General features: G+C 32.3%; 4 protein-coding genes across 4 annotated transcripts; 2 read left to right on the top strand and 2 right to left on the bottom strand.

Annotated features, from left to right (window-relative positions):
* Window positions 1–783: 783 nt before the first annotated feature.
* Window positions 784–3,783, bottom strand: LOC123312279 (protein takeout-like). The gene is made up of 5 exons (XM_044896629.1): window positions 3,583–3,783; window positions 2,134–2,226; window positions 1,920–2,067; window positions 1,526–1,809; window positions 784–1,159 (listed from the first exon to the last, which is right to left on the bottom strand). Exons 1-5 carry the CDS (start codon window positions 3,686–3,688, stop codon window positions 954–956), a joined length of 837 nt encoding a protein of 278 aa, XP_044752564.1. The 5' UTR covers window positions 3,689–3,783; the 3' UTR covers window positions 784–953.
* A 706-nt stretch (window positions 3,784–4,489) lies between these two features.
* LOC123310806 lies at window positions 4,490–20,702 on the bottom strand. The gene is made up of 9 exons (XM_044894472.1): window positions 20,546–20,702; window positions 17,615–17,855; window positions 17,027–17,160; window positions 16,625–16,774; window positions 16,031–16,192; window positions 5,782–6,022; window positions 5,246–5,379; window positions 5,043–5,192; window positions 4,490–4,673 (listed from the first exon to the last, which is right to left on the bottom strand). The coding sequence occupies exons 1-9, from the start codon at window positions 20,616–20,618 to the stop codon at window positions 4,522–4,524; spliced, it is 1,437 nt and encodes a 478-aa protein (XP_044750407.1). The 5' UTR covers window positions 20,619–20,702; the 3' UTR covers window positions 4,490–4,521.
* Window positions 7,154–9,475, top strand: LOC123312285 (protein takeout-like). Its single transcript, XM_044896635.1, has 3 exons — window positions 7,154–7,351; window positions 8,496–8,861; window positions 9,100–9,475. Exons 1-3 carry the CDS (start codon window positions 7,285–7,287, stop codon window positions 9,399–9,401), a joined length of 735 nt encoding a protein of 244 aa, XP_044752570.1. The 5' UTR covers window positions 7,154–7,284; the 3' UTR covers window positions 9,402–9,475.
* On the top strand, window positions 11,595–15,527 carry LOC123312286 (protein takeout-like). The gene is made up of 4 exons (XM_044896637.1): window positions 11,595–11,750; window positions 13,817–14,010; window positions 14,299–14,470; window positions 15,212–15,527. Exons 1-4 carry the CDS (start codon window positions 11,681–11,683, stop codon window positions 15,508–15,510), a joined length of 735 nt encoding a protein of 244 aa, XP_044752572.1. The 5' UTR covers window positions 11,595–11,680; the 3' UTR covers window positions 15,511–15,527.
* Window positions 20,703–21,561: the final 859 nt, after the last annotated feature.

Below are 21,561 nucleotides of genomic sequence, written 5' to 3'. Positions count from 1 at the left end.
GATGAAAATTATAACAACAAAATGTCAGATAATTGTCGATAGAATGAAATGATAGCAGCTGAAAGCTATCAATCCATTCTGAAGGCTGAAACTGAACTCAAAAATCTGTTAATTTCGCTTATTATAGTGAAACTTGAAAGGAAAATATTTCGAAAAATTTGGATAAGATGAACCCGAATGTGAGTTCCTTAAAATTCGTCTATTTATTAACATAAGTAAGCTATCAGTTTCGCATATCACAAACTAATAATTCAATACAACAGTAGATAGATCGCACTTCAACGAGAGTGATGAGAGGGGTTTAAAATATCAATATTTATTCATTTGTAAGTACATTGGAATGTAAAAATAAACAAGATATGTAAATTGGAATGAAAAGACAAATAGAATTCGAATTAGTAATTAGTTAAAGATTCTTGTTTAGGATGTATCTAATTTGCTATGTATAAATATGTGGTGACATCTACTCAGTATGATTTGAAGCAATGGAATGTTTCAACAGGATACTTTAAACTGGTATTCTTAAAGTTTTCACGTTTTCATGAAAACAAGATAATCTTTAGTGCCACCTTGATGCGCATCAATTTAGGTTTAAGATAATGGTCATTTAATGTTTTTATTCGTTTACATGATCCATCCCTCTATGAATCATATTTCTATTTTTCATACATAAGTACCTGCCACCTATACCTACTTATATTCAGAAATTATATTGACTAAATTTTTCTTTGCTCGCATGAAAACTCTATTGGTATGCATGAAAAAAGCACAAATAAATCATTATGATTTTCATGAAATATTTAATTACGTCCTTATATTCGATCATTAAAATTTCACACATATCGATTCAATAAAAAATTTCAATATTATCATAAAATAAATCACAGATACAATCGTACATGATACATCTAAATAATTTGCACTTCTTGGTTCATCTGAATCCAGGCCTTTGATCAAGAAGTATTATTGCCAGTCTTCAATTTCTGCTCGTATTCAGCGTATTGCTGGTCTGTCAGAAGCCAGAAATCAGTTGGTAACTTATTGAATATATTGTTCAATAGATGAATGAATATTTCCGACATACTTTCGTTGAGGCTCTCCTCTAATTCTTGAATGATCTCCAGTGCATTCTTGTTGATGAAATTATTCACTGTTTCTCCTGAAAAAAAAATTTGAATAGGAAAAAGGATAAAGCTTACTTATATGAAGGCAGATAGATAATAATCTGAATCAATTGAGATATATAACAATCATGGATATAAAATTCATCAAAGGTTACTATTCAAATCCCTCTCAACTATGCGATGAGAACAACATGGTAACCTCGTGTTCTGACAGATGGCGCTGGGGTATATTCATACAAGTTAGCGACTACTGGCGTTGAATAAAAGGGCCGTTAGAGTTGTGTAACTCTGACGAGGTCAAATCAGACCGAAATTGTAGTCAGCCAAAGATTATAGAGTTAGGTTAGGTTAACTCTATAATCTTTGGTAGTCAGCATCTACTCTTCCTCTATGAAACTTACCCAATACTTTGTTACCATTGAAGAGATTATACAGTCTTGTTTTCATGTTAGAGACACTGAATTCCACTTTCATTTGGTCCACATTAATTATTTCTCTGCCATTTCTCATCGGCATACTGATATTTGTGAATATTCGAGACTTCACATCATAAAGTTTGAGATCGCAATTACCGTTTCCTACCAAAGGTAAAACCAATATGTGACCTTTTAGATTGTATCGAGATTTGATGTCCAACAAAGGCATATTTATACCAAAATTCCATGTTTTGTTTTGGAGATCCAATCTGCAAAATCAATATCTTAGAAACAGAAACTTTGATGAAACAGTTTGGAAACTCGAGGATTGTTGTATGTTTCTCTCTTCTTCTCTTTCTTCTTTTTTTCTTATACTTACTCGGTGTAAGTCGGAGTGGAATTTGATGGTCCACGAATTTCCATATCAAAGAGACTTCCAGTTAGAATAATGGGTCCATGTCCTTTGCTGATTGATACCTTGTCCAACCTCAGAGGTTCGAATCGCTCGATATTCAACTCTGGTATTCCTTCAAATTAGACAGAAAATTGATAGATTAATGAGAAATATTCTGTTGGAAATAAAAAATACTAACCATCAGCAAGGTAGGGAAACATATTTTGAAACACTTCCGACATACACTGGTTCAAATGGGGATCACTTCTCCTACACACCTTCAGCCAGGATGCTGTAAAGAAGTAATGAATGCTATTACAAGGCCTAAAACTTGTTGTAAAGAACGAAATGAATGAAGAAATAACTTTGAAAAGGGCATGAAAATATTTGTTTCTGTTATTTTTAGAATGTGCTCTCTGAAATCTAACCAATTTTATTTGAGTAAGCTCTATCTTCAAATCGGTATCAATTTGGAAATGTTCTGAAATATTTCTCAAGCTCAAAAGCGAGAAATATACATTTTTCTTGAAAAATGAATTTAGAATTTTTATAATTGAAAAACTCATGTGAACACATCATTATTGGTTCACGTGTTTTTAATCCTCTGGTTACGAAGACTTCAAGATCCCCTTTCATGTGGTTAATTGATATTATGATGCAGACTTAAATACATAGAGAAGTTTCGCTTATGTAGGTTGCAGACAGAATAAACAGTGGATAACATACTGACACACTATCTTGAACGTTACGTAACTATAATCACTTTATATAACAGCATATTATGATGGTCGCCTTTACATTTGGAGCAGAAAACACGACACAAGTGATATTTATCAATGAAAATTGGGTCTACTTTTCAAAATATTCTGCTGGCATTTGATGTAATTTCCGAAATATTGATTTGATCTGGCCAATACTTGATGAGAATCCAGAAACAAACAAGAAAACTGAATTGAGTAGATTACTTTTAAAGATTAGTTTTTCCCACTTGAGGTAATACCTTCACCATTAGCTTCACTCATCTGAAACCTAGTGGTAATAACCTCATCCTATCGAAAATCCTCTATGTACGAGTAATTCGGTTTCTTCAGTTTAATTTAGCTTTTTCTCTTCTGCCTTAGTTTTTTTCATGAATTTGAAGAAAAAGTTGATTGGTATGAATCAGCTTCCACGTAGTTTAATTTTATCAGTTATTCCACGTTTTTATACTTTTTCGTATTCTTTGTGAATATAGTTTGAAGCAAGTAAAAATAATCAGATATTGCATTCTAAATAAATATTTCATTCTACCTTGTGTACCTCGAGCTGACATACTGAATATAAGTTTTGAAGGGGCTTTGAATCATTTTTTCGGTAGCTTAATAATAAACAACAAACGCTATTGAAGAATTGTACCCATGGTAAAGGTTCTTAAAACTTGAATGTTGAAAAAAGTTAGTCGATGTAAAATGGTTTGAGAAATGTGGTGAGAATATTGGTTTTTATTATAAAATGATGCAGGAGTGGAGCAACTCAACATAGCTGATAACATATCTTCCTCAAAATGATAGCTCGTTTTCGCTCAGCTTAGCTCCAAACATACTATGGAGATTTTCATTCAACAAGCAGTAGAGATAGAGAATTAAAAAATAGTATTCATAGTACTCACGTTTTTCTTTCGGAAAAGCCACAGTTTGCACATTGTAACAATCACCGTATTCATAAATGAACAATAAAACGACGGAAAACAAAAAGAATTTTTCAATTTTAGCCATTCTCAACCGGTAGTTCCTATAATTCTGTACCAGTGATCCAATGCCGAAATTATCTCAGCACCCCTTTCTTGAAGCTGGATAAATATTGCACAGCTCATGATGGACAAGCGAAGATGGATCTTCGGCCAAGAGACCATTCGGATGAAATTTGCGCAAAATTGACGATGTTGGGAGTGAAAGTTTAAGTTACATTTCTCTCCTACTAAAGAACTCAGAGTTACGTATTAACCTGAGATGCGATTGGTAATGTAAACAAATTGGAGGTTTCGTTATTGTTTGCATCATGTCGATATGGGCTTTTTGCTCGGAAATTCCATTTTTATTGGTCAAGTCTGTCCAAGGAATTTCTCTATTTCTTCATGAGTGTGTTTACTGTTCCACTTGGGTTGAGATGACTGTTATTATAATAGGATAGGACAAACTTTGTCAATTAGTAGAAGACATTTCCTATTGTCTTGTTCTTCCAAGAAACTGTATGTTCATTACATACTTTCTTGGGTTTTCGGTCTATTTAAACCCAGAATATGTGGTTCAAGAATCCAAGATTTTCAATAAAGCCATTGGGTGGAAAGTTTCGGATCTTTTATGAGTCAATTCATTTTGAAGTACACCTTAGAAAGCTCGCAAAACTTCGAACGAAACATTGTAATCGATGGCCGAAGCTATTTGATGTACCAGATTACAGTTTGGTAGATTGGGGACTACCCTTACCTGAGAATTTAGTCATGCATATATTAGGTTCAGCTGAGTGAAATCGTTTCAAATCAATGAAGCAGAATTGGGATATGACATTGAAAATGCTTGGGTTCAATTCATTTTAATCTTTTTCACAACTATTTGGGAAGTAACACAGATAGAGGATACTTATGATATATTTTGTTCGAGAATTTTTTGAATATGCTCGCAATTGTATCTTCTAGAACAGGTTTTATCTCGTTGGCTACGTTTTTCCAGTTGTCATTCAGAAATAAGTTCATGGCTTCACCTGTGAACAAAATCTAGGCTTAAAATATAACCGTAAATTCTGCTGGTACTTTTCAGATGTGTACTTAACAGTTGAAGGTTTTGCATTTTATTTATGATATTTCATTTACCCACTTCATGATTATTATGCTTGTGGAAGGTTATCAAAGTATGATCTGTTTCCAAGAAAAATCCTTGTGTAAATGAAAATTTCAAGTAATTCAGGAATATCCAAGAAGCATTCTTCAATGAATTTCCACATAAAAGTCATATCAAGTACCCAATAACATTTTTCAGTTCGACAGAAGAAACTTTTTTCACCAGATTTTCTGGCAAAACCATTCTATTGATTCTACGCGAAAAATTTGCTGAATAAAATCAAATCACAAACCTAATTCTTCATCTCCATTGAATAAATTGTCCAGCTGAATAGTCGCATGTCCAATATTGAAGTCGATGTAAAAATCTTTGATGTTGAAGTATATTTCTCCATCCTTAACAATTTTTTGACCCAATATGTTAACTATTGCCTCTATATCAGCTGAAAAAAAATGAGCATTTGTCATTAAGTATGATACTTGATCAAATACTTACAGTAGTTCCCGTAAAAGTTTCCTGAACCTAGAATTGGCATCATCAGTATTCTTCCTTCCATGGTATATTTACTCTCCAAGTAAAGAGAAGGAACGTGCAATTTCAAGCGTATACGGTCCCTATCCAAATTGATTCTTGGAAATAAACAAAAAATGAGTACGATGTTTCAGAGTCCTTGAGAATTAATTTTCATAATTTAACATTTCAACGGGAGGTCATGGTAACTTTACGACTTTGTGCACACAATTTTTTAAGCGTTTACGGAGTGTTTTTTTTTCCGGATTCCATTCCTACGATGCTAATTTCTAGAGCGAATATGAAATATTTTTCTGTACTTCCATTTATTATTTGGCCTCCATGACAATTTTAACTTTTATTAATGATTTTTAGACGCATATAGATTTCTAACAATGAAAGAATTTCGCATCCGCCATGTTGTAATAGGTTTTTGAGTGGCTCATTTGAGCCAACACAACCTGTACTAATTTCGCTCAAGTAATCAGTTGATGATGGATTGAAGATTGAACTCTACTTACTTAACTTGCTTCAGAGTGAACTCTGAAGGCCCATACACCTTTATATCTTTGTAGCTGGAATTAACAGATACGGCTCCTGAACCCTGATCCAAAACTACCTCTGGAATATACAGAGGCTCACAACTAGGGATGCCAAACTCAGGTATACCATGAGCAAGAAGTGGTTTCAATCTATGCACCGATTCTATAATGCATTCTCCCAAATTTGGATCTGAACGATGACATATCTTCAAAAAAGTCGCTGAAAATTAACTTGTGTTCAATTTTTATACCCTATTTTTATATCAGTTGCATATACTTTTTGTCAAGGATGAAAATCTCATCTTTCAGAATACTATGTGATATATTTTGTGAGCATATTTTACATGAACGATTGAGAAACACGAAAAAGAAATTCAAATGACTTACGCAGTTTGGTTTTGCCCTCTATGACAAAAAGGACACTAGCAAGAACAAATCCTAGATAAAATAGATTCATTTTTCCGTTTCCAATCAATGTACATGGACTAATTGTTGTGAATTTTCAACAAGACATTTTATTACCTACTACTTGCTATTCTCAAAACCGTGTACAGTGAATTGTCCAATCTGCTTTGCTTGCAGTTTGCTTCAAATATGGGTCATCATATGGGTACACGTTGAATGCATTGATTTTTTATTCTTTATTCGATAGATTTGCAAGAAACGAACATTGTTCATCCGTTAGCCATCTATATAAGATTTGAATCGATACACTAATCAGAAATCTAGAGAGATATCAAGGAATTTTGGTCAATTTATTTCTGGAAGATTTCTTAAAATTTCTGATAATGAGTATGAAAAATATTTCATGGAAATGCTAAAGTTGAACTTCAGTAAAGTAGGAGATCAATAAATACATAATAACGTTGAGGGCAAAGTGAATCACACCTGTGGTGGTTGAAGAAATAAAAGAAGTATTTTATACTTCAATTATTGATTTCTCAAGCAAGGAAAATTTGCTTGATTTTGATCATTCAAAAAACTTCATGAAAGAGAACTCTGGTATTGAAAGCAGTTTAACTATTTAACTAATTTCCTGTCGCCACAAGTGGTTCTCATTTTGAAATGAGATTTACATAAGTACACAGTGAAATATGGTAGAATAATTTCTGAATAAAATAATGTAGGTACTCAATAATAAGGATAACTATTATTAATATACTCAATATTCTCCTTATAAGTATAGGTTTTCAGTGAATTTTCACTGAACGCTGTAATCTGAATATATGATTAACTATGAAATAATACTGGATTATTCGATGAAGCAGGGAAATGCATCTGCATTGTTCAAGGCTCATTTTTGCATCTGAATTGCTGGTCTCGAAATTAAGACTTTGTTGGAGAAGTGCATTACAGAAACATACAAAGGTGGCATAAATTCACCTTGAAAACTATAAAAGTATGGATCAACTTCATTCTAAGCCACTTATGTATTACTTCGATTGCTCGAAGACAAAGTAATTGGTGTCCAGTAGCATCAGAATGCAGTTTCTATTTGTTTTTGTTATTAGTATTCAAGTTTTTGGATTTGTTGCCACCAAAAAACTGCGTGAGTGTTGGAATTTTTCTGTTTATCTGCTTTTTCACGATACCATAATTACATTATTTTAATGATTTGGGAAGAATATCAAATTGAGAAAAAAGTAACTGTTTTCTATTCAGACAAAATAAATTTTATAACTTCACGGTTAGGGCTATTCACCCTAATACCTTAATACATAATAATAATAATAATGATTTTGCGAAAAAATTTATTTTTATGAGACAATAAATCATTCATTTCAATCTCAGCATCAAATCGAAATAAAAATGGAGTATTACCTTTCAAATTATTGAATATATTTTCGGTTTTTGAGAACTCTAAATTTTGGCTGAGGTATGACAAGTTCTGGGAAATCTTCAATGAAAATTGCGTCATCGAATATTAATTTATAACTAGTTCTTGAATGAGTTTCATCAGAGATCTTATGAAAATTGCATTGCTTTTCTGAGATCCGATTGTCAAATCAATTTTGTCGGATGATAAACATAACGAAATATTTCAAGTAATTCCATTAACTGTCGATTGAAGTATATTTTTGAATAGTCAATTTTTTCAATATTGATATAGAAAAACTGTAACAAGTTTGAAGAAAAATATTCCATTGCCTTTGGATATGATGACATATCCCATTAAGCTAAATCTTATCGATGATGTAGTCTTCTTTGATAAAATTAGGTTGGATAAATGAACGAAATTTTTCGAGTTTCATCGAAAAGAAAAGAGGCATAAGTAATTTGGAATTTTCCTTCAAAATTCTATGCGACGTTGATAATATTACAGATTTATGAATATTAATTAATTTTACCTGTTCTCAAGTGTACAACTATGTGGAAATACCTTGGTGTCTATCGACAACAATAATTATTTATTGAAGAAACTATACAACATCGTGAATCATGAGGATGGGGAATTGTTTTTCCCAGCAGAAAGTTTAGGTTCACCCCCTGGATTTCGATAGATAATTCTCCACAAAATAGATAGGATGAATCATCCTTTAAATTCCTTCCCAAACCGCAATCTCAATCTTCGTAGCTGATTAGTTTGTTATGGGGAAGAAAATCGTCCGCTTAAATATGAATTTTTATGACTATTCTTCATTATTTATTTTCATTGTATCAAAACAAAATCTATACTTTAACTTCTTTTTCAGCAAATTATATCACATATTGCCATAGAGATGACCCCCAGTTAAACGAATGTGTAGCTAAAGCAATCCATCAAGTGAAACCTCATTTGGCCGAGGGTATACCAGAATTTCAGCTACCTTCGATGAATCCTCTATTCTTGCCTGAAGCCTCATTGGAAAGTGGAGAAAACTTCAAGTGTACCTTCAAAAACATCGAGGTCTTCTACGCTGATGAGTTCATTTTGAAAAATGTCGATATCGATCTGAAGAATAACCGTGTTGAGATGGTTATAGTCTTCCCAAGATTGAGGATTAAGTCCATTTATGCGGTTTCAGGAAAGTTGCTCATATTGCAGTTGGATGGAAGTGGACCATCAGATGGAAATTTCAGTGAGTTTAAGAGACTTGCATGCAAGGATCAAATCACTTAATTCCACTGGAAATACTCACATAATCTGATAAGTAGCTGTTCCAATTCGAATTCAACTTTCAATTCTAACATTCACTTTTTTCATGAGATTATCCAATCTTACGAATATCTAGTAGTCATATTTTGTCCCTAACTGAAAAGATTATTCTTCTAATAGTTAACCTGGCAAGATGAATAATTTTGGAAATAATTTTTCAGCCAATGTGGAAGCCAGAATGATCATGAATGGTTCCAGATATACGAAGAATAACAAGGAATATATGAACTTCGATAAAAATGAGTTGAAATTGAATGTGGGTCGTCCCATTTTGAACTTCGAGAACCTATTCGGACAAAACGAGGAACTAAATGTACAGACCAACAGAATCATCAATGAAAACATTGAGGGCATCATCGAAGAACTCAGTCCTGTTTTGAATAAAGTCATAAGTGAATTTATTTTCGGTTTGATTGGGAGGATATTTGCAAGGTTTTCATTAGAGGAATTATTCCCAAAATGAGGGAATAAGGTAACATACAAGAGGTACCTACATTCGTACACATCTTTTTCAAACCTGATTCTGTTATATTTTACTAGAAATAAAGTTCTTCTATTTCAAGTTGGCCTTCATTTGGTTTAGGTTTGGTACAGTGTTCTCAGTAATGAAATTTTTGAATGAAGCGCAAAAAAAATTCCAAACCTTTATTTCTTCACAGTCTATGTTCTATTCTGAAAAAAACAGTTTTCAGGAAACGAAAAACAAGATCCAGACTTTTTCTCGAAGCCTTAAAAAATACATTTTCCTCATGCCTCAGTTTGAAATCCGAAAAAACCATATTTCTCACTGCTAGACCTTGATTTTAGAGGTTGAATCTCTTTTTATTGATTAAGCTAGTCCAAAATTCCTTAGATTTATCGAACGCTCGAGCACCCTGCCTATGGTCATGTTATGATAAATATTCGAAGAAGAGATGCATCATAGTACTTTTAGTCACCCTGATTAATGAGGTTCCAAACATGAGGGCCTTGAATCATAAAAATTGAGATGAAAAATAGACCGTGCAACTAATAAACCGATGGTCAAGGGCAACGTACAGATGTCTGACGTCTGAACCATCTGAAAAAAATTGGAAGAAATGTTCTTTTATTGTTAGATTGGAAACATGACTCCTTAGATCATTAAATGAAATTAGTATTTAGCCACTGTGGAAAAAACTGTTGGTTTGTTGATGAGTCATACTTCTTTCTGGTTGTTGAAGAACTCAACTTTCGATGGAATTTTCGCAGATATGTATCTTAATTATAAATTATCCAATTGTTTCTCAATTAACAATTCACCTTTCGCACGTGAATAAAGGATATTGTAATTATAATTAATTTCATTACAACACACCTCTAAGAAGGTTGTGTATGATCTGACTGTTGGGAAATAATGAGAAAACAATGATTGAAATCTATATTTTCATTTCTTCTTTCATGAATGCTACTGCTCTTTGAAAATTCGACAAAATGAAATAGGACTAAGCAGTCAATAATAAGTCGAATCGAGTCAATTTTTTGTAGAATTGACATGTCTGATAAGTTTGAGCTTCCGCGGACAATATTGAATCAATCTATGAAACCTTTTCTAAAATTCGATATCATTCTCTCGTTTCTCCGAGAAATCAATATTTATATGATCTGATTTTCAAACATTGCTCAGCTCACTAATTCATTTTTTCTTTGTAAGAAGCCAGTGAAAACAAACCAGTTTACTTTCATGAAATGAGAAAGAAGTTTTGAACACTATATTAACAGTATTTACCCTTAAATATGTGGTTTTTCAAGCAGTTTTCAAATACAATTAATTTTCAGGACAGCTACTCATGCTAATTTCTGTTTTTGTTTTTAGCACACAATATTCTTTCAATGATATATTAACTCAAAATATTGACCCATTATATCATCCACATAATTATTTCGTCTGTCTATAATTATCTTGTTATTTCTGATCCATTTGAACTCTCTGGAAATTTTTCATATACCTTCGAAAAATTTTGTTGTAAAATCCATGGTGTCATCAAATAGGGGGACTTCCAAATTTAATAAAATTCTCTGTTCAAATATTATCAATGAGGTATCAAGAAGCTGCGAACCATATAATAAAATGTTTTTACAACTGAAATTAGTGGCAGCAGGTAATTCTCATCAGGTACCAATTGGGACAGAAGCGGACTCAGCCATATAAAATACGTGGTCCTCATTGATTATCATCAATAATTTTGTTGTATTATTTTCGATTTTCGATACAAGAAAGATCATTTCTCTCAAGTCCTCAAAGAGCAACTTTTCTTGTTATAAATCTCGAAATTTCATCGAGCTCGGTAAAACTCTTCGGTCTTGAGGAATTTTCAACTAAACTCATCTTTTTCGAGATTTTTCGAAGGTGAAATTTCGATAAGCCTATCTTCCAGAAAAAACATCGTAAATCAGCTGGTTTCTTCAAAGTACCGAAAAGATAAATCGAAATAACTTTTCTTTAAGAATTTACTAAAAAATCACCTGTGGCAAACTAAAATCTGCGGTTCCATCCTGTCTGAAGAGATGTTTGGTCCTCCATCTCAAGCCAATACTGGAATTTCATGCACCGGCGAAATTGAGGGTCAATATCATCCAACTTGATGATTTTCGGTTCAGATTCCCATTAAAAGTTAATTGTCCGCGCACTGTTGACAGATATAAATACATTATGAAGAACACGAAGGTTTCTTATCATTCTTCTATTGTGTTCTGTTGAGGACATAGGTGGTAACTAGTAAAATGAACACTCTAATTTCGATCTCCGTTTGTGCTGTTCTGTGCGTTATTGGAATAGAAGCAAAAGGGATTCGTGAGTACCATTTTTAATTTTCCACATTTTTATTGTAAAAATTAGTACTTTAAGCTCAACCAAATAGGTGAAATTTTTAATGTTCGATATCTTGATTTTGGTCGTACTGACCGTAGGTGTAAAAAATTTATATATTTTGGTAGTACAATACCAAACCCCAAAACTTGTATATACTGGCCTAATGAAATAAATTCACTTGTCTCATCAATTTATTATTGTTCTTTTCTTATTTTTACCTTTATTTCAATACAAATTTTTATTAGGTAGGTAATCATAGATTTCAAAAAAATAATAAATGAAAATACTTCTAGTTTGTCTCCGAGGTTTATATGCAAATAACGTATTATTGTCGAATTGTCTGATAAAATTTCTGTCCAGCTTGAATGAAAAGTTTTTTCTTGGTTGCAAGTTTTTCGAGAGAAGTGAACCTTGAGAACATTTCAATATAGGTGAAATTATATAGGAAACATAATTTATCTTCGAGTGAAAAATACATATTTCTAGGATAAATTCAGAAGCTGCTGTATCATAATAATAATAATAATAAACGATCTTCATTCATCAAGTTATCGATACATCTCAACTTACCGACAGTATATGGAATTTTTTTATGTATGAATCTATATGATACCTACCTCCGAACAGATAGGACCCAATTGAGAAATTTTGCCTAGAATTATCAATCATTCTGATTCAGTTCAGCCATAATAAATGCAATAAACGTTAAAAATTAGCCCTATTCACTTCAGTTGTCTCATTACTGATAACTACACCTTTTTTTTTCTCTGAGTATTTTCTCTAAGTTAATGTTTTTATATTACATTTAATTCAAGAAAACCTGTCGTTCAGAAAGTCTCGCTTACAATGTCTGACTGATGAAAATTATCTTAATTCTGCATGAACATTAGATTCGTCATGTCTTTATCGCATATTGTTGCTCACAACATAGAAAATTCGAATTTATAGTAAATTGTTGAAGTTCGAACTGATTCTATTCGCAGCCTAATAATTATTTGCATGGCTTTTAATTCTTGGAATTCAGAGAGACATATTTGAAGGAGGTAGCAATATATCTGATTGCAAAACTATATTTTGTGTGAGAATTTGTTATGATTCTGATCATCAGAACATCAGTTCCACAAATCAAGATATTTCGCAAGGAAGTTATTCGATTTATTCATAAAACGCTTCCAACAATTCTTTGTGGATTAAAAATCGATTCGAACTATGTTCTACAGTTTTCCAATGGCAAACGAATGTTATGTAATGTCTATGATTTGAATATTGGTTCTTAAAACCTGAAAATGTGAAAATTATGTAAAATGTACAAAACTTTCTATTCGAAATAATAATGAAGAGATATGTTTTTTTTCATTTAAATTACTAGAAGGTTACTTTAAACATTACCTACACGTGTCCATACTTGTTTGGGACATCCACATGGAGTATTAAGAAGTGAAAAAAGTTTGAGTTATGACTTTATTAATTATTTCAAAAGCAATAACCAACGCTGAAATTCTTTCGAGCGTTTCAAATGGATAGGTACGAGTTTTTTGCAGATAATGTAATATTACTTGAACGTTTAACCTGAAGAACATTTGAGGCCATCATCTGAAGGTGACCAAACATCTTGGTGATTTCGTAAATATAATCAGCATTTACCGAATATGTATGTTTGATTTTCCTCAATAACCGCATAGCGAGAGGTGTTGCACAAGTTTATTCTTTCCATTTGGCAAATTTACATCTGGAATTTTTGAAATGAAATGAAGAGTTTGAATATTGTGATACGTAGATTGAAAATAGAAAAAAGCATACTAATTAAAACAACACTTTAACATGAAATATTCTCAAGGTTCAATTATAGATAATAGGAAAAGTAAGATGGAGAAAATTATCGGCAAAAAAATGACCACAATCTATTATTAATATAGAAGATGCAGAAATGGAGTACTATTTTGCTGAATAAATTTATATTTTCAATTGATTCTTCATATAAACTAGTATAGGGATTCAAAAGATTTTCAAATTTAGCGTCACAGATTCTGAATCTCCTATTATTCCAGCATCCTACATCACTTTGTGTAAAAGAAACGATCCAGAACTGGAGAAATGCATATTACGAGCTGTTGATGCCATCCAGCCTCATCTCAAGAAAGGAATTCCAGAATTAGGAATTCCTTCCTTAGACCCTCTCACCATTCCATTTGCAGGTCTCGAAACAGGACCAAGTTTCAACGCTAGCTTCAAAGACATAGAGGTAATAGTTATATATATATTTATGCATTTCAAGAATTGAGTACTACAGTGGTACACTATTGAGAAAACAATATGTTTGCTAACATTTTTGATATGCTGAGTTGCACAGCTCCCCTTGTAACAAGATTAATTTCAGAATATGGGTACTCCACATGCTGTGAGGTATCCTCTTTATATTGATTTGACAGCTCTGACACGCCCGCATTATCCCAAATTTTACCCATTACACCCCAATTTTAACTTGCCATGTTTAGTAAAAATGCACAAATATCCTTTCTGTATTTTTAAGGTGTACAATGCAGATGAATTCAAAATCACCAAATTCCAAATAGATCTCGATAAAGTCATTCTGGATGTTGCTCTTTCCTTCCCCAAGCTTAGAATCAAGTCGAAATATGCTGTTGATGGAAAGATTCTGTTTTTGGAGTTGAAAGGAGCTGGACCAGCTGATGGAAATTTCAGTGAGTATTTGACATAAAAATATCTAAAGGGTACAGGTTACAGTTTTCGTAGGTTTTCTTGGTTTATATCTAACCACTTTAAAATCTCATCAAGAGCTTGTGCTCTTGATGATTGATTGAACTATGGTTTTGTTCGGTCAATAGTGCGTAGTTGAGCTACATTGTGAGAGCATCTGAGTATCATTCTTGATTTTTATCCAAAAGACTTTTTCATAGCTGAATCTAAGCGTATTTTTTATAATACCTGACAGGGGTAGGAGGTAGGACACAGAGAAAAAGGAATCTCTCCTCAGAAGTCTGCTGATTCAGAATTCAATTAATCTGAGTAAACTGAATTATCAATTTCCTATGACTATGACTATAATTATTGCGGACATAAATTATGAGTGAGTAATTTATTTCAAGTTCCAGACAGACGTTTCAAATACATTCTTGGAACCATTCTCATCAACAAACAACAACAAATTCGAATAATTACATGTCTCTGGTGATTCGAATAATTAGCTCTGTGAATTCTTCCGAACGAATCATCCATTATTAAGTATTATAACGTGGTACCAAAAAAATACATCTCTCTGGTACTATTAAATTTCGACAATACAAAAATGGTTCATGGATGATTGGCATTCTGAAAAACCCGAACAAAATATATATACAACAATATACTGAACATTCTGCAATAATGGACCTTCATTATTTATGTGTGATAAGTTAATAAACCCACCTTCTTATATCTTTCAGCTAACGTCCAAGCAGAATTGCTGGGAAATGGAAGGAAAATAGAGAAAAACGGAAAAACTTATCTAGAAATCCAAGATGTCAAAGTGAACGGTAACTACGGCAAGCCTGTTTTTCTTTTCGCTGATCTCTTCGAGAACAAAGAAGTTAACGACCAAACGAACAAAATCATCAACGACAATATTGAGGAAATTATCAAAGAATTAGAGCCTGTGGTCAATAAGGTTGTTATTGAAATAGTGCAGAGTTTGGTGTCTAGGGTTTTCGTGAAGTATTCCTTTGATGAACTGTTTCCTAAATAGACATACATTAGAATATATATATTAGAATATTTATGTACCTAGTGATTTTTTTATGCGAATGAAAGGAAGAAGTTACCATAAAAGTATTTTCTACTTGTTAGTATATGTATCTATGTGATTTTTCAATACTTAAGTAAATATAATAGTTTAAAGTCTGGATTTTTCATCTTCTATCTATAATATCTATAAATGCATAATCCAGATAAATCAAATGAAAGTGCGAGTGTAAGTTAAAGTTGTTCTTGGATAATACATAAACTTGGTAAGAGAAAACGTCATATGTACTATTGACTATCCACAAAACGAAATTTCTCTCTCTTCAACTGAAAAACATACACTTTCCTAAAACTGAAATTTTTGTCAGCTCACTAGATACTTGACATATTTCGCGGTTTTCGAATATAAATATTAAAATAAATTCCTAAAATCAATCATTTATTTCGAAGAAGAAATACAACAACAAAAAATATAACACTAAACTGAATAAATAAGGAAAGCTGTCAAAATTCAACACGTTATCAATCTTTCTTGATGGGATACAATTTGTCGAAGGGTACTTGTCCTTCCAATGCAGACAAGAGTATGTCCTCCATGAAATTTGTTATTACTTTTTCCAACACTGGCTTGATCTCCTCGAAAAGAATATCGATGTTATCACTGATGACATCGTTGGTAGCCTTATCTGAAAATGGAAAAGCTTTTTAGAGCAGAAATAGTCTCGGGAAGTATTTTACATCTGAGCAGATTTCATCAAATGATGAAAACTGGAGTATTTCTAATCCTAATCGGGAATCTTTGCTATGGTGTACAATGAATTGTGGAACATTACAAAATGTAACTTTGTACAACGGCGGATAATGGGACCCCATTCTATATGAACTTTTTTGTTGTAAATTACCTTTAATTACTATGAAATGTTCAGAGATAATTTGCAAGCCCCATATAAAGATTTCATATCAAAATTAGCTTCAAGTACTAATTGGCGAATGCGCTCATTGTTCGACAACAATAACATTTAATTTCTTAACCGGACTATTTGATCCAATAAAAATTTAACAGTTTTTAAGGATACCTTTGTGTATGAATCGTTTGAAATATAACAGCAAATACTCACTTAATTGTTCATTATTTTGGAAGAGTCCGTCCAAATGGGCCTTTGGATTTCCAACACTTATGGAGCTGTTTGTATGCACAGGAGAAATATAAACTAATCCTTTTTTAGTCACTTCTTTCACTTTTTGATAGACGTCCATTCTGGATTTACCTGCAGAAGCATAGTAAAGATGTGAAGCGTAAATATTGGTGTAGGCCGTTAGAAGAAGTTTGATCATAAAATCCAATAAGACAAAGAAAACGTTTGAAATTAGAATTGTTTTGGTGGAAATTTTCACTGAATTTCTTCCTTTAAAGGAATGAAAATCCAAGTATGGTTTTATCCTAATATCGATTGAACAGCGTGAAAAAATTCATAGGAGTTATCAAATCTTGATAATTTCAAAGAATTTTTTATACATACCAACGGTTGCAGTAAAAGTGCCTTCACCCTCGATGGGAGCAATCAAAATCTTCCCGCTGACTTTGTATTTTCCTTCAAGGTCGAGTTTCTCTACCCATCCACCGCAAAAGAATTGTAGATTTGGTACATCGAAACTGTAGAGTGAACAGGTAATAAAATTGTAGAATAGAAATACGTGACATTGAAATTTCCATAATATGGCTTTGAGAAGTGAGACGATAAACTTAGGCATATAGGTAGTAATAAAATAATCTACATGAAAATAATGTAATCTACACTGGTATCAACATATCATTACTCCCTATGATATAAGGTGAAGGTTGGAATTATTTTCCTGAAGTGCCTCTTCATCTGAAAGAAGGCTGTAAATTTCACACTATATTTCAATGTAACATTTCCCAAATCTCATTCTGCATTGGAATTTAAATTAAATTATTCATCCTAATATAAACTTAGTACTCGTATCGTCATACACCAAATTCGAATTTATAAAACAGTAACAATGTATTTATTTTTCTGAAAATCGTTAGAAAATGATCATTTTTTGACCTTATATTCTGTAATTGAAAAATAAGAACGAACACTCACTCGAATTTGTCCAATTTGTAGCTGGACAGACCATGTACGGTGACATTTTTCAACGAAGCTTTGAAATTCAAAGCCTGTGTTCCTTGCTGCAGTTCTATCTCAGGAATTATCAGCGGTTCTATAGAAGGGACGTTCAGTTCAGGAACTCCTTTGATAAGGAAGGGTTTCACAGTTTCCGTAGCTTTCAATAGGCATTCATTTAGTTTTGGGTCATTCCTGTAGCATCTTGGGAAGTAGGAAGCTGTAAAATGTCGTATTTTATTAGCACAATAATATTCAGCTTGTTGCTCTTAGGTGTAATTGTCATTTTGTTGATCTTGTCCAATTCTCCTCGATTTTTCACTGAGATGAAGATTGCACTCAAAGCTGAGGTCAATTCTGTAATTTGAAGGAGAAGAATGCTCAATCAAATATTTGATTGAGAGAGAGAGAGAGAGAGCTTTTGTTGAATTACCAATGTTCATTAGAATTTATTTCAATTTTTTTCCTTTAATAATGATATGATTATAAGTATTATCATCCTAATCATCCTTCTACATAGTGTACATATTGATGTGATGTGATATAAATGAGCACCTAACTCACTCTAGAATAATTGTATCAAGAAAAAACAAAATTATCTGAAAAATCTCAACGTCTAATGATGCCTTAAAATCCATTTATTGATGCACTTTGAAACTGAGAACTAATATCGAATTAGTTACTTTATGAAAAAATTACATATTGACAGGAAATAAATTTTGCATTCAGATGGATGTGATTATATTGCTTGTTGACTTAAACTCACCGAGAATATTTCTAGAAATTGATTATGATATTATATTATGCAAAAAGTATAAAATAGCTACAATTTGTGAAAACATTGGAAAATTCCTTATTCCAAAAGTTGCATCTTAGGAGAAAAATGAAACTTTGACATAATATGATTGCAATTCTGAAAATCCAGATGAGAAGTGTGTATTATTTTGATATTTAACTTTCAGAAATTAATATGTTATATATGATGGCGCCTGGAGGTTCCTTTCAATGTGAAAATATATCTTCTTAATGATTTAATATACACCGTCATACAATACTTGACCTTTATTTAAAAGAAAAATGTTAATCACATTGAATCGGCACCGTTTCACTGAATATATTGGAAACTGGTTCGTTGGCAAGTGGCAATATCGATTTTGCTTATTATAGGCTTATTCCATTCTCGTTGATCACCCATACGAATCAAGTTCTGACCTTCTGAGTAAAATAAGACCCCAAATCAGTTGAAAAACTCAATTAGAAGATTCGATCAAGTGAAGTAATTCGCGTCGATGTTTCGTATTTTTTTCTCAAGGATATATAACGAAAAAAAGGACTGCTAAAGTAACGAGTGTCTCTGCAAATAAGTGATCATTTATGGCTACAGTATTATTCCAAGAAAAATCAGTGGCATTAAATGAACAAAATTTTTTATTCCTAACGTTCTTGAAAAAGTATGCAGGATAAGGATTCATTTGGAAATCCCTGTTTTTTCTTAAAACAAAAACGTAATTTCATTAAAATTCGCACTATTCACTATTCATGACAGAAATTTTTTTCAAATAAACCCATCGTTGCGGGTTCATTAATGATTATTGCAACTCATAAACTTTCATGAGAGTATTCACATTACAGAAAAAAGGTGAGTGCATACTTGGGTATCAATATTACGTCTCTCTTTAAGAGCTGCCATCAATGGAAATTTGTAAAAAGTAGAATGGTGCTTGAATCTAACGAAAATAGAGTCGGTTAGTATTGAGGACAGAAAGGTTCCAAACTTAATTCATTCAGAAAATCGTCAACCTTTTTGGCATATATTATGTGGTCAGAGATAAAGGGGAAAAGATTTTGAACAAACGAAATATACAGAGTGTAAATGAAAAGTTGAATTCCTTGTCAAAAATTGTGTGGGTATAATTTTTTTTAACAGCAACTACTTAGGTACAGCTCTGTAAAAGATGGCAAATGAAAAGCAATTTTTTTTCTTTGAAATCCCTGATTACAGGGGGAGGTTCTTGACATTTGATTTCGAAGATAATTCCAGCCTATACTACTAAAGCTACCTACCCCTTCATAATGTTTTCCGAAGACCGCTTCTTTTACCAGGAACTTGCAAGGGACCGTTTTTGTTCGAAATACGAATTTCAAAATTAATTTTCAATGGTATATTATGAATAAGGAAAAGAGTTTAAAATTTTAGGGGTTGCTTTTTCTCCCCCTTGCGATTATAGCAATTTTTTTATCGGCTTCACGCAATTTCTGTCAATTTTCTGGCGTTTAAAAAAATTGCTTTTTATAGAAGCAGGGCCTACTCAAAAAAATACCCAGTATAAATGACTACTTTTTGATCTAGCTGAATACTCACATTTAAAAATCTTATATTAATAGACCGGTAATGGTAACTGGGAAAATTTTTAATGAATTTTTTTTTGGATAATGAAATAGTTCCTAATTCAATCTCGAAAATGTCTCAGTGAAGAAATTATTTAGCAATATTGTGGTAAATTGAGACGAGAAAAATATCTTGAACTGCAAATATTTGCAATGAAAAATTGGAATATAATTTTTTCAAGATTGTGAATGGGTACTAACCGATGATGAAATTTTTTCAATCGGAAATCATCAAAAATCCAATTGTATTATCTTAGTAAGATAATAGTAGCAAAATAGGTAGGATAATCTCTTGAAACTTTTTGAACCATTGTTCTTCAACAATACTAAACTTTGATTCTTGAATGCAATAGAAGTCATAAAAAATTTTATTTCTCGAAAAACCGTGAATTATTCAACTCTTCAAGTGGTAGGTACATATATAATTTATGTGAAAAATTTCGATTGAATTTTTCATTGCGAATCCAACCTTTCATCCAAAATTCAGCTCAAAGTACTCAAAAAATTTTCAGAGCGACATACGTAAATCTTTCGCAGCTTCAACACTGAAAACTATAAGCAAAACTGCACAGATGCTGTAAATCGAGTAAACCATCGTAAGTTCGGACACTACACAACATATGAGTGCTTGAACTAAACTGCCAAAAACAAATTCGATAAAGAATATTTATAAGAATCTCACAGAGTGTACGCAGGCCGCCAATCAGATCTGGTGGTTGATTTTTCCTTGACAGATCGTATTACGATTGATGCCATTGATGCGGTGTAATCTTCAACTATTAGTGATGATTTACCTAATTGAAACTGGCGAACAAGAAATTCTGTTATAAATGTATAAATTACTGAGATAATTGTGATAAGTTCATTTTTTGTCGGAATAATGAAAATATTTACATGTGAAAAATATAGTCAAGGTAACCTAGTTCACTTCTTTGAGCGATCTGACTAATTATTCAGCAGATATTCATGAGAAGTAGAAGGGGAATGATTCTCTTCATAAAAAAATAAACAATGGGGTTTGGTGAAGGATCGATGAGTCTTCTTCAGGGGCCAAGAAATCTTACGGAAAAACTATTATTACACCTCTTCAAGGTTTGATTCACACTTGACAGTCCAATCCTGCTCAATTTTCAATGTCACACAGTGTATATCACGAATGATTCCGTGCCCCAGAAAATGTACAAAATTCCGTGTTATTTTTGGTAATTGTTGTACAAGAACTGGAAGAGAAACTCTAATTTTGTGTTTGTAAATGTCATTCATTACTTTTTTAATTGTATGGGATACAAAGTAGAACTCTTTTTGGATACCTTTATTATTAGTAGTCAGCAAAGACCTTCAAATTTTACAAATGTTGTGATGATAATTCTGAAAATCTATTACCTCCAACCATGAGATGGTTGGACGTCAAAACTAGAAAATATTGAAATGATCGATCCTGACCTGAAAAGAAAATTTTCCAGTTTTCAGAGTAGTCATTTCAAGTAAGTAGTCTAACTAAAAATAATCTAATAAACAAAATAACAACTGCAAACCAC

This window comes from Coccinella septempunctata, chromosome 4 (assembly GCF_907165205.1).
Source record: "Coccinella septempunctata chromosome 4, icCocSept1.1, whole genome shotgun sequence".
NCBI lineage: Eukaryota > Metazoa > Arthropoda > Insecta > Coleoptera > Coccinellidae > Coccinella > Coccinella septempunctata.
The sequence above is the reverse complement of the archived record's forward strand: the minus strand, read 5'-3'. Positions and strand labels throughout refer to the sequence as shown.

Bases quoted from the DNA above. Each gene is read 5' to 3' on its own strand.
- LOC123312279 (XM_044896629.1), bottom strand. From the start codon at position 3,688: ATGGCTAAAATTGAAAAATTCTTTTTGTTTTCCGTCGTTTTATTGTTC. The intron at 2,227-3,582 runs GTGAGTACTATG...ACTTCTTTACAG, and splicing joins GGCTTTTCCGAAAGAAAAAC to CATCCTGGCTGAAGGTGTGT. The intron at 1,810-1,919 runs GTAAGTATAAGA...TTGATTTTGCAG, and splicing joins TCCACTCCGACTTACACCGA to ATTGGATCTCCAAAACAAAA.
- LOC123312285 (XM_044896635.1), top strand. From the start codon at position 7,285: ATGCAGTTTCTATTTGTTTTTGTTATTAGTATTCAAGTTTTTGGATTT. The intron at 7,352-8,495 runs GTGAGTGTTGGA...CTTCTTTTTCAG, and splicing joins TGTTGCCACCAAAAAACTGC to CAAATTATATCACATATTGC. The intron at 8,862-9,099 runs GTGAGTTTAAGA...ATAATTTTTCAG, and splicing joins ACCATCAGATGGAAATTTCA to CCAATGTGGAAGCCAGAATG.
- LOC123312286 (XM_044896637.1), top strand. From the start codon at position 11,681: ATGAACACTCTAATTTCGATCTCCGTTTGTGCTGTTCTGTGCGTTATT. The intron at 11,751-13,816 runs GTGAGTACCATT...CTATTATTCCAG, and splicing joins AATAGAAGCAAAAGGGATTC to CATCCTACATCACTTTGTGT. The intron at 14,471-15,211 runs GTGAGTATTTGA...TATATCTTTCAG, and splicing joins ACCAGCTGATGGAAATTTCA to CTAACGTCCAAGCAGAATTG.
- LOC123310806 (XM_044894472.1), bottom strand. From the start codon at position 20,618: ATGGTTTACTCGATTTACAGCATCTGTGCAGTTTTGCTTATAGTTTTC. The intron at 16,775-17,026 runs GTATGTATAAAA...ATGCTTCTGCAG, and splicing joins CACTTTTACTGCAACCGTTG to GTAAATCCAGAATGGACGTC. The intron at 16,193-16,624 runs GTGAGTATTTGC...TTCCATTTTCAG, and splicing joins CCAAAATAATGAACAATTAA to ATAAGGCTACCAACGATGTC.